The sequence below is a fragment of the Seriola lalandi genome, unplaced genomic scaffold, assembly GCF_002814215.2.
Source record: "Seriola lalandi dorsalis isolate HSWRI2012SDOR001 ecotype SW California unplaced genomic scaffold, Sedor1 jcf7180002053950, whole genome shotgun sequence".
NCBI classification, from domain to species: domain Eukaryota; kingdom Metazoa; phylum Chordata; class Actinopteri; order Carangiformes; family Carangidae; genus Seriola; species Seriola lalandi.
In genome coordinates, this window is record NW_019524503.1 from 87,860 (window position 1) to 100,948 (window position 13,089).

At 40.3% G+C, this 13,089-nt stretch overlaps 1 protein-coding gene across 1 annotated transcript in view; it reads left to right on the forward strand.

Annotated features, from left to right (window-relative positions):
* pak1 (p21 protein (Cdc42/Rac)-activated kinase 1) overlaps positions 1-13,089 on the forward strand; it is a 62,512-nt gene that overhangs the window by 46,933 nt on the left and 2,490 nt on the right. The window contains exons 6-13 of the mRNA XM_023402602.2: positions 2,089-2,409; positions 5,450-5,513; positions 6,592-6,640; positions 7,879-7,991; positions 10,868-10,985; positions 11,157-11,256; positions 11,802-11,998; positions 12,883-13,020. Coding sequence (XP_023258370.1) covers positions 2,089-2,409; positions 5,450-5,513; positions 6,592-6,640; positions 7,879-7,991; positions 10,868-10,985; positions 11,157-11,256; positions 11,802-11,998; positions 12,883-13,020 — 1,100 coding nt within the window. The remainder of the gene's footprint in view (positions 1-2,088; positions 2,410-5,449; positions 5,514-6,591; positions 6,641-7,878; positions 7,992-10,867; positions 10,986-11,156; positions 11,257-11,801; positions 11,999-12,882; positions 13,021-13,089) is intronic.

Genomic DNA, 13,089 nt, shown 5'->3' on the forward strand with positions numbered 1-13,089 from the left:
GTGTGTGAGAGCAAAGGTGTTTAACACACTCAACACACACATACACACATACACACACACACACACACACACAAAGAATTATCACATCAGCAGTCCCAGCTGAGTCACTTACTGATGTCCGTCGTTCATTATGTCTCTCTCACCCATTAATCTTTAAATGGACCTCACCTCACCTCTCTAATAAGGCCACAAAGACTTCAGTGTGAGTGTGTGTGTGTGTGTGTGATACAGTCACAGGGGAAAGCTGAGGTTTTTATTTAGAAACAGTCTTTCAAAGAAGCTCTCTGTTCTCTGCTAGGTCAGTTCAGGAGCACACACACCCACACACACACACACACACACACACACACACACACACACCCACACACATACACACAATAATCTGACAATAGGCCTCACTATTTCCATCCACAGTAAACTTTCTTTTTCACCAGCACATTTCATACACGCGTCCTGTATTGTTACCATGATGGAGCCCCTCATTCTGCTTGTTTACACTGACCCTCACAGAGCTGTCATGACGCCGCCTCACTGTGTGATTTTAGACATCAGAATCAGAGGTGTGATGTGTAACACAACAGCGTTGGCATCTGTGCCGCCACGTCGGCGCTGAATTTTACACAGATGTGGATCCAGCTCTGTAAACGAGCTGCTGGTATAAACACAGAACAACAGTGCCCCCCGATCTGTGTTGGTGCCTTTTCTATAGAACAGCGAAGCTGAATAAAGACACAACATTCCTGCCTTCAACAAGCTGTATAAAAGAGGCTGTAGACTGAGTTCCCAGTTTATTGGACAAACTTCCAGTAGTCCTGAAATACATCCTCCCTTCATGAAGGTTATGATGCTCAATTTTTGTAGATTCAGCTCTTGGCAATGTCTGACTCCACCCCTAACTCCTGGTTAATCCAAAAATGGGCAAAGAGGAGGAGCACGTGTGGACCTGAGATTCTGGTGCATGTCAGTTTATCATATGATCACTCACTGCACAACCTCAGTTATTCATAACTTTTAAGCCTTGATAAAATGTAAACAAATGAGTTATACAAAAATTCACCCCCCTACAGTCATCATGAAGGAAATTAGCTCTAGAGACCAAAACTGTTTTTGTACCAGGCTGTAAACATGTTTATTTCTGCTGTAAAGTTGGACATTTTAACATGGGAGTCTATGGGGACTGACTCACTGTTGGAGCCAGACTCTAGTGGTCGTTAGAGGAACTGCAGTTTTTGGTGCTTCAGTGTTGACTTCATTTTTCAGCCTCAGATGTTGATGCTTGGTCACACACAGACACACTCCTGTTAAAACACACACACACACAATGTCGCTCACATTTGTAAACAACTTCACAAATTCCTGTTTTTATGTCCTTCCCTCTCTCTTTCTCTCTCTCTCTTGCACACACACACACACACACACACACACACACACACATTGTTGCTCCTCTGTTAGACAGGTTGGCGGTTGAGAGGCTGCTTCCATGGCGCCACCACCGTATCCATGGAAACGAGTCCAGTGCACCTGACTGGAACTCCCACCATAAACCATGCACAGACGCACGCACGCACGCACGCACGCATGCGCGCACACACACACACACACGCACACACACACACACACACACACACACACAGACATACAGTCAATAGTCACTTTTGGGGACATTACATAGGCTTGCATTCTTTTCCTTGGGACAAGCCATTCCCAATGAACTGGTCTGTAGCTAGTGTTAAATGTGAAGTGTTTTAATCCTGACTGCTGACAGCCTGTTCTTTCAGTTAGTTCAATCTGCATTTGACCATATCATATATGTAATATATTGTATATCGAGATGATTTTAGGCAGTAAAACAAAAGGCACCAGGTCTACGAAGTATGAATGTTTTTATTATTGTTTTTTGCTCAAACTCAAACACATCAAAAATAAACAACCATCCTAATTTCACACCAGAATATTTCAGGATTTTTTAAAGCCGTTTCATAGAAAACTGACATTCTTAAATTATCACAGTGTGTACAGTACATAAGGATTGTGACTCATTTTCCACTACCTAATGGTTATAGTATATATACTTATATACTCTGTAAGTTATTGTTAGAACATGTATGCTTGGCAGTGTGTGGAAATCTGACTTCAAAAAATCTTGTTTTAATGTCATGAACTTGTTTTTTCAGATATACACTCGCTCAGTGATCGAGCCCCTCCCTCCTCCTCCCACCAAAGATGCTGCGACCTCCCCCATCTCCCCACCGACCGCTGCAGCGGCTGCCGTCACCCCCGCCCCCCCTTCGGAAGGAGCTCCCAGCAGCCCTCCCAGTGCAAGCCCCGCCCCCGGGCCCTCCTTGCCCCGCCCTCAGGACAAAACCAGGAAGAAGAAGATGTCGGATGAGGAGATCCTGGAGAAATTACGTAAGACAATTTACGCAAGCACGCACGCACGTGCGCGCGCACACACACACACACCGGTTGGAAAAGCTTAAGTCGTATCTATGAAACACTCCATTGTTTTGATATAACTTAATTTTACATATATCACAGAATTGATCCCTGAAGTCATTTGACCATTAAAAATCCTGTTACCAACAGTTCAGTTAGTTTACATAGAGGCACTAAACAAAAGAACAACCACTTAAGTATGTGGACACCACTTTGTGTACTTTTCCTCAGGGGCTGTAGTATATGGTTTGAGCTTGTAATAGTGCTACAGCATACAATGGTAATTTAGACAGCGAACAGTTTCCTGGCCTGCACAGAGCCCTGAGCTTAGCCCCTGAACGCAGACATAGAGCCAGACCTCATCACCCAGCATCACTGTGGGACGACACTAATGTTCTCGCAGCTGAATGGGAGCAAATCTACATACAGTCTACATACTACATACAGTCTACATACTTTTGGCCATATAGTGTATGTAATGATGCATCAGATGGAGTTAAACATACATTACATACATATTCTCACTAAACTACAGAATAATACACGCTCAGCAGACAGAACATGATTTTCAGACACCATCAGTACCTCAGACATTTGACAGCCTCACATCTGATGTTAGTTGCTTGCTTGTTACCGGGGGTAACAAGCTACCCTGAAACCACATACAGTTGTGTGTGGTAAAAAACAAAAACAGGGACACTAAATCACTCCTCAGATCAGCTGAAGAGAAGCAGTGGCTCCTCCTGGTCGAAGGTCAAACTGTCCTCTGTCAGACTGAAGTCATTTAAAGTCCAAGGGGCTCTGATACATTTAGAAGCTTTTATTAGGACATGGGAAGATAATACCTCTTAGGCCTCCATCAGGATCCTGATCAAAATGTGTAACTTTCAGTAAAGTAAAGCTCCTTTTCTTTAACAGAGGCCCATATAAGTCCCAATACTTATATACCGCTCCTATATAATATCAGCATTGAATATTGTTCATTCTGTCACTGATGAATTTGTATATAGTAAATAGTGAAAAACCCTGATGCAGTATTTACCTGTTACAGTTCAGTGAGGACAGGAGTCTGCTTGTGCTAATTTTAGTCTCATTTCCGCTCTTATTTCTGACAGGGTGTTTCATCACATTGTCTTTATCTGCACACACAGCCGCCCTCAGAGAGCAGGGTCTGATTTTATTTTAGGCTCAAGGCTCAGGTTGGTGTTGATTTCAGCAAATGTTTTATTGGGTTGACTGCCACAGCTAACAGATGCTAACAGGAAGAAGGTTTCGTTTTCTCAGAAATGAACCACAGATCTAAAAGTATTTGGACTATGATCAGTGGTCTGTTGCACAGACCTCTGGGAACCCACAGTCTTTCCTCTTGAAGCTCAACTTTTCTAACTGTGGCAGTTACCGTGAGCCAGACGTTAATATTTACAAGTCAAAGTCGAGTTACTCACACAGAGGCTCTGTCTGTGGAAGTCATTCTTTCTGACTTGAATTTGTTGTTTTGAGATCACCGGAGTAATAATCGGAATAAATTAATAACATTTATTGGTGTGAAGTTGTAGAATCATGATAATCAAAGTCCAGAATGCACTGCAGGCGACAGGTGAGCAGCACACTGAACAACACAAGAAATAAATCAGTAAAGTTAAGTTAACTGTGTTTTGTTGTCTTCTAATGAAATGAGATGATATACAGAGGTATAACCTGTGGTTGATTTTAACATGATGTTGAATATTGTTACGTTTTTACAACATGTGCAGTGGTTACAGTTTTACATTTTTTTCAATAATGTATTCCAGATGTAAAATGATCAAATAGTTTTCATACTCGTCCTCCTAATGATATTTAAGATAATGTGAAGTCTGACTAGTTTTAATCCAGGCAACAAATCTGTTGTTTTCTAAAACTACACAATATCTAATTATAAAAAGTCAATGATGACAATTTAAATAAACTTGCATGTTGAGGAATGAATAATAATAGTTTGACAGTTTAAACATCACTGTTGCACTGCGGCTAAATCTGTGGCTACAACGATTCATTTTATAAGAAGGAAAAATTATCAATTATTAGAGAAAAGTCAGAAAATAATAAACAAATTTATGTAGGAGAAATATCTACACATCAAACTCTTACTATTGACAAACTCTGATCCTTTAACTCAACATTCCTCATGATGAAAGGTGATATTGTATTTTTTTAAACTCTGTACAGTTTGAAAAACATGTGCAAACACTGAAGCAGATATATAAAAAAAAAAAAAAACCTTCCTCCGTACTTTGAAATGTGTTGTTGTGTGTTTGTAACCCATGAATAAAGCCTGTATATTTTTTAAACCATGCCCCACGCCTGTCCAGATGTGCTCAGGTCTCTCTCTGCTGGTAAGCCCAGGATTCTGCCTGTCTGTCCGTCTCTGACAGACCTGATATTCACTGTCCCCGCCCCCTCTGTCCAATCCTCACGTTTGATTGGTCGTCCTCTTCTCTTTCCATCATCCAGTCGCCTGCGGTTCCAGAGTGACTCCAAGTTTTGTCCTCTAATCAGCCTCCTACTGTGGACTCTGATTCCTGAACTGCAGATAGAGCTGTCTTTCTTTCTTTCTTTCTTTCTTTCTTTCTTTCTTTCTTTCTTTCTTTCTGTCTTTCTTTCTTTCTTCCTCTGAATTGACCGTTTGGACTTCTTTACATCTCCATTTTGTTGCTGACCTGTTTAGTTTTTGTCTCATCCCTCGTTCCTTCTCTCTGTCTTCTGTCTGTTGTTCCTCTCCTCTCTCTGCTCTACCTCCCAGTCAGCATGCTGCATTGACCTGAGGGTGAACATAGAGTAGAATTAGGATGGATAGAAAGACACCTGACTCTTCTATCCATTCAAATTCAGTGGTACTGTAAAATGAACAGCTGTGGATTAAAGGGCCGGAGTTTCTTCTTCTTGTTCTCTTGCTCCTCCCTGCTCATTGCTGTTTGTCTCCATCAGTCAATGAGTGAGTTTTTGCTTCTTTCTCTCTCTTTCTTCAACTCAGGGACAATTGTAAGTGTTGGAGACCCCAAGAAGAAATATACACGCTTTGAGAAGATTGGACAGGGGTAAGTCATAAATTTAATGTCTCCTGCGATTGGTTCACTCAGTCAGTGTGAATGTTTAGTTCAATGTTTGTTTGTCAGGGACCGTGTACAACTAGAATCACCTCCTGGTGGGTGTCTGCCTCCTCCACTCAGACTGGTTTCAGGTCACATCCCTGTTTATCAGAGTCAGATAAGATATGAACCATTTGTGTGAAATTTTGTCATAATTGCTATGAAGTCTTGAGTTATGGCTAAAAAGTGTTTTGTGAGGTCACACTGACCTTGACCTTTCACCTTTAACCACCAAAATCTAATCAGTTTGTCCTTGAGTCCCAGTGGACATTTGTGCCAAATTTGAAGAAGAATATAGAAATATGTTTATTTCACATCATGAAGAAGCCTGTCATGAGTTTGTTTCTATCCTGTTCATCAAGTTAGAGTCACAAGGATTTACAGTAATATCAGGCTTTGACTTTGATTTGTTAATAATCTAACAAAGATAAATTCAAATTAGGGGCCGCAGCTAAGGATTATTTCTCATTATCAATTATTCTTTCAATTAACGGATCAGTCATTTAATATTTTAATATTTTCTATAAAACACCAGATAATTGTGAAAAATGTTTCTCAGAGCCCAATGTGACGTCTTATTAACCAACAGTTCATGTAGAACAGAGAACAGCAGCTAATCTTCTCATTAAAGAAGATGAAAACGTCACATTTTAGTCATTTTTTCCCTAGTTATTTTCTGTTAATTGATTAATCAATTAATTTATTCATAGTTTCAGCTCAACTTCAAATGGATAGGAAGAGGCTAAGAGGTTTATGTTGGCCACAATGTGGAAGAAAAGGAACATAAGAAGTAAATCCAAGGCCCTGAAGGCAACATGTAATTGGTTGAATACCATTTGAATGTTGCTCTTATATATTATTCCTGTAAAGTTGTTATGTGCTTCATTACTTTGTAAGAAAACAGAGTGAAACCTGCAAATATTCATGGTGCTGCCTCAAAAGACCTCTAAGAAATTAAAATAGTTTTCATTCAACAAACAAATGCAGCTGAATGTTGACCTGGAGCTCTCATGCTGTCTGTTGTCAGGGCGTCTGGGACGGTGTACACAGCTATTGACATCGCTACTGGACAGGAGGTAGGTTTCCTTTATCATCCTCAGTGTTTTATTTCTTCCTTTCTTCCTACATCCCTCTGTTCTCTGTTCTCCTTCAGCTTACACCGAGCCACACCCCTCAGTCACAAAGGTAATGCTAGCAGTGCTGAAAGGACACGTTGGTAAAACTGGAGGATACTGACATTCAGGGCCAGTAAATCATGACAGATCTCGACAGAAAGACCGACGGACTTGCATCGATTGAGCTACGCTGTGAATATGGTTAAAACCCCAAGAGAGATACAGTTTGTGAAAAGACTGACATTCAAAGATTGTTCTTTCAGCCCTTTTTAACGTCCATGATGAATTTACAAACACAGGACAGCATTGATATCTATTTAAGGGATTGACTTGATACAGTAGCTACTGTATGTTAAAGCTCCCACATCATAACAGACACATTCTTCAGGGTTAAAAAAGAATCAACTTCAACATCTTGAAGTCAAGAGGAAATAAAGTCCACTCCCTGGATGATGAAGATGAAGCTGAACCTATAGCAAGTTTAAAGTAAAGTTATGTTAAACCATGATGCTGAAGTGAGTTCAAATTTTTTCCCAGACTAAGTCTCAGACTTAAGGGTTGAAATTGCAAATTTAGTGGGAAATGAAGTTTAAACAAAACCTTTTTTTTAAAGTCAAGATGGGTTAGGAAAGCTAGATGCTAAAGACTTGACAGGGAGTTTAAAGGAAGCGTACGTCAGTTCATCCCGGGTGTCAGCCTTCACTCATGGAAAATAAAGCGAGGAAGAGACTCGGGGGAAGAGAGCAGTTCAGTCTGAGTTTGCACAGTGAGAACATTGTGGCAGTAACTGGATTTAAGTCCGGCTTCAATAACTGTGACTTTCAGGTTAATTTTAAAGGAGCTCAGTTCGTCTGTCAGACTAATCCTCCTCAGTTTCACTCTCTGAGGATTAGTCTGTGTGCTCGCTTTTTAATGTCTGTCAGGCTGCGCTGCCTAACAACCTTTTACTGCCTTTGGATTTAGATACGTCCCCTCCTCACAGCCTTTGCTGACTGTCTTCACTTCATTTTCCTTTTCTTTCTGTTGTTGTCTTTTATTCTGTCACATTATCTGTTTCTCTTAATAAACACATCTGTCTGTCTGTCTTCTACCCCTCCCCACGTTCTCCAGTCTCTGCTCTGTGTTTGTTTCAGTCTGTGTGATTTATTTCTTGAGTCCTAACTGCAATGAAAAGTCAAATGTTTCTCTTTTTATCTCAGGTTGCCATTAAACAAATGAACCTTCAGCAGCAGCCGAAGAAAGAACTGATCATCAACGAGATTCTGGTGATGAGGGAAAACAAGAACCCAAACATCGTCAACTACCTGGATAGGTTAGACACACACACACACACACACACACACACACACACGTTTCCTTTGTGTTCATTTGTCAGGTGCCACAGTAAATTACCATGACAGGGAAAGAAAATGTGACGGTTTGTCTGACTGCCAGTTCTGTATTTTTCCTGGATTATCCTTTTCTGTGATTCATATGGTTTCACGTTTAGAGACGGTTCCAGCTCTTTGGATTTAATTAGAGCTTGGTAGCATCGGTTGAAATCTCTTTGGATATCTGTACGTCTGTAAATCTGTGCTGATGGAGCGTAGGTCATAAAGCTCAAAACCAGTATCAACTCCCAGCCAAACCAGTCACTACTTATTAAAATGTCCTTTTATGATACTTCAAACTTTTCATTTATGTCAATAACAACAAAAGAAAACAACAACATTGTTGCTAGGCACTATGACACTTTTACCTACAGTATACAAACATTACATATGGTTATCCAGGAAGTAACAAAAAGAAAAGATATACTCCGTTTTTAAAAATCATTCACTGATCTGAATAGAAAAGTCAGTCTTTCATTCTCAGGAATCAGTTATTAAGTCACTTTATCAATAATGCTGCATTAATGTGCTTCTGGTGAAGTGACACCGCTGACATGACACCGCAGCGCATTTGAACACAGCAGGCACCTAATGATTAAAACCAGCAGACGAAGCAGGAGGATTATATTTACTTCTGACTGGTTCCCTGTCAATGTTGCTGCTCTGATGAAAATAAAACTGAAGGGAAGTAGGTACAGTATGTGAAACAAGTTGGAAAAAAATAGCCAAATGTGAAGTTCCCAAACCTTTCCTGGAAACCTGGAAAACTCCAGATGTTTCCAGGAGCAGTGGAAACACTGTAGATGTTACTGAGGAAACGCCACTAAGCTGCAAACTGTGGAGACTGAAACATGATGAGAAGTTACCTGGTTCACCGTTGCTGTTGCCATGGCAACCTGCTGGACATTTTGTGTGTGTGTGTGCGCGTGTGCGCGCATGTTTTTTTTCTTGAGACAATGAGGCACATGCAAGACTGGTGATAAAACTGTCATCCCCATGGAAACAACATTTTCACTGTCAGTGATTTATTGTGAGGGTTTCACAGGACTGACAAAAGACTGCGTTTGGTCTTTGTTTAGTTGTTTTTTTTAATGCTCAGTGTTGAGTCCATGACCTTTCCTATTTTCCTATATGAGAGTTACATTCATTCATTCATTTAATGAGAGCAGTTTCACTCTCTATTGCATGAACGCCATGTGTTCGCAGGACAACAAACACAGCATGTCACAGAGCAAAAACCAAGCATTCAGACAAACATCCAAACGTGTAAATCACAGGACAAGAGCGGCGACTGAACCAGCAAAACATTTGAACACAAAATAGGATAAAAGCTGAGTTAACTTCAGGCTCTGCACCTCACTCAGACAGACTTTGACTGTGGCTTTGATAGAACAAATAGTCAGACTTCAGATAGACTCAGTCTAAATTCGTCTGTTGCACAAAACAGTTTAATTCTTGACTATCTTAAGCTGGATTGTGGTCCAATGAATTCTGGGTAAATTAAGACTTTTTTCAAAAAAAAAAAAATGGCTGACAGAGGAACCGCATCCATCTCAGCTCTATTTACCCCAGCAGAAAATGTTTGTCTTTTGGAAGAATTCAACAGTTACAAGGACGCTTTACTTATTAAATATATTTTGTAAAAAAAAAAAAAGGCTCCAGTCTCTAAAAACCCTTTCCCTTCCCCAATGTTAGCAAACTCAGTAGTAACTCAATTATGAGCCATGTTTTCCTGTTTTGTTGGTCTTAGGCCTGAGTTAGCCTGGGGGCAAAGTGTCTAATGTTTTTGTCTTGAAATGAGTCAGTCGTTATTTTTGTGAAACAGTCTGGCTAACATCAGACTGATCTATGAACAGAATTAAGGCTGGACCAACACTACAGACCAGTCTGAAGTCTGATGTGTCTTTAGCCTGTGCCGGTGCTGTCAGCAGAGGACTCAGTTAAAACCTGAAAATCAGCCAAAGAAATCAGTTGATCCATTTTCAGATCATCCTCCAGTGAATTCCATCAGAAAGGAACAAAGAATTTAAAGGCCCAAGCTCTTTTCTCATGTAGTGGAGCAATGAATTTACCTAAACTGAAGGAGAGATGTCAGATATCCAGCTGTTTTCCTACAAAGACTTTATAAGTAATCAATATTAAAGAGTGCTAGTCCGCTCTGACAGACAACCTACACTGATGTAGAGGTCACAGTGATGAGCCATCACCTGCTGTGACAACATGTAACGACTGAAGTATAGATGGAGGAGCAGGCACATATAGAATAAAGTCGCCACAGTGCAGAACAGACATGAATGTTGACTGTACTGAAGGAGAGAAACGAGGGAGTTAAATGTCAGTTGGTCCATGAAACACAAAAACCAGAGAATAAAAACAGCCAGCAAAGTGTGTCCTGTTTCCAGCCAGTGTATTTTACCAACAGACATCAAATGGCACCGGGGATTAGTCGATTAATCAATTGCCTGACAAACAAAAAAGGTAATCTAGAAAAATGTCGATAACTGATTAATAATTTAAGTAATTTATCATAATATTTGCTGTTTTCCAGCTTTTCAAATGTGACAATTTGCTGCTTTCATTGTATATGATTGTATATTCAATGTCTCTGTGTCAGATGAAACAATCTGTAGACATGACCTTGACCTCTGGGAAATATACAATCAATTCATGCTATAAATCTGTGAAGAAAAACCTAAATGGCAGCGCTACCAATTAAACAGAGTGCTTTAATATTCTTTCTGACAAAATGTCTGTGTTTCATTCAAATACAGTTCATATTGTTCATTTAAATATTTGCATCTGTTGATGTTTGCCATAGTTACTTGGTGGGCGACGAGTTGTGGGTGGTGATGGAGTACCTGGCTGGAGGTTCATTGACTGACGTCGTCACGGAAACCTGCATGGATGAGGCCCAGATAGCTGCTGTGTGCAGAGAGGTAAGAGACTTGAGACAACACTTTGACCACATTTCTCTCTCTCTCTCTCTCTCTCTCTCTCTCTCTCTCTCTTTCTCTCTCTCTCTCTCTCAGGAGCTGGATGGTCTCCTAAAGTTTTATTGCGCACCTTTTTTTGTATAATTCATATTCTCTCTCTCTCCCTCTCTGCAGTGTCTGCAGGCGTTGGAGTTCCTCCACTCGAACCAGGTCATCCATCGAGACATCAAGAGTGACAACATCCTGCTGGGCATGGACGGCTCCGTCAAACTCAGTCAGTGCACGACAGCTGTCATTATATCATCTCTTTCTTTTAATTATTCAGTCTGTGTATTAATTATGTCTTATAATGATATTTATTATTTATTTATATTGGTGTACGGCTATTTGCTGTGTAATTGTATCAACAGCACAACACTGAGGGTGGTTGTTGTAGTGTCCTATTTTGACCAGCAGGGGAGGCTCTGATTCTTTTAGTTCAGTCTGACCTCAGTCTGTCAGATAGATCGATAGATAGAGTTGTGATTTACTTGAGTTTTTATATAGTTTACAGACTTTATATTGTTATATTATTTATCTTGATATGCTATTATGCTATATTTATATATATATATATATACAGAGTAGGTTTTTGAAATGTCCTGTAGAGCTTTGATGTAAACAATAAAAGGGAAACTGAAACTGATTCACATTATTGATTATGTTCAAAAATTTCTTGCAATCATTTAAACTTTAAACTTTCTGTTTTAAACTTGAACTTTAAACTCTTGCAAACGTTGTGAACACATGGACTCATTTTTTCCTCTCTCCTCCTCCCAGCTGACTTTGGGTTCTGTGCCCAGATCACCCCAGAGCAGAGTAAACGCAGCACTATGGTCGGGACCCCGTACTGGATGGCTCCGGAGGTTGTGACCCGAAAAGCCTACGGTCCCAAAGTGGACATCTGGTCCCTGGGCATCATGGCCATAGAGATGGTGGAGGGGGAGCCGCCTTACCTGAACGAAAATCCACTCAGGGTGAGATTGTGTTTAATCAAAGCACTGAGTGTGTTTACTGTAGCACCTACAGCATCTTTGGATTACTCACTAAGGAGCTTCTTTTTTCTCAGATTTTTTTAGCAGATGTATGGAGGTTTATTTGCAGTGGTGTTATCATGTCTGTGTTCATGTCTGACTGAATCATGACTCGGATTGATATTTGATGATTTGTTAAATGATCTTATTGATCTGATAGTTTGGAGATCAGTTTGAGTGAGATATGTGAATAAATGTGAGCAGTAATATGAGACATGAGGAGAGAGAGTGTCTGAACAGTGATTTCTGAATAATACAGGAACCGTTTGACAGTAAATATCAAAACAAATGCATTTGTTTAATGCTGTATTTGGCCACATACAGTGGAGCAAAAGTCTGACACCACTTTCCCTTTCACTTGAATGTAGAACTGGCCTCAGACTTTTGTGTGTGTGTATAACTTGTTTTGTGTGTCTTATTTTTTTTTTTCACATTTAAGTGAAAAACATGTTGAATGAGAGAGAGAGTACCCGCGTCACTGCAGAGAGAGAGTTGCATTAAGGGTCTTTTATAACCTCAATGTTGTTAAAGTAGTGAGTCTACTAGAAGTGCTAACTGAGACAGAGAGAGTGTGTGTCTGATTCACTGGCTCTTGGGAGAGAAGACAACACATCGTTTTTTTGTTTGTTTTTTTACTTTTTATTTAATTTTTTAAGTTATTTTACAAAACAATACTGTGCTTTCTCTGTAAACAACCACAGTGCATCAAGTGATCAGTGTGTCATTCTTAAAAATCACCACTGGATGGCACCAGAGTAAAAGCTTTCCAATTCTTGGCTGCGCTTCATGGGACATAGAGTAACATGTTGTTGATGTGTGTTGCCAAGGCGCTGTATCTCATAGCAACCAACGGGACACCAGAGCTCCAGAACCCGGAGAAACTGTCGACGATATTCAGAGACTTCCTGAACCGATGTCTGGAGATGGACGTGGAGAAGAGAGGCTCGGCTAAAGAGCTACTGCAGGTACAGTGTGTGTGTGTGTGTGTGTGTGTGTGTGTGTGTGTGTGTGTGTGTGTGTGTGTGTGTGTGTGT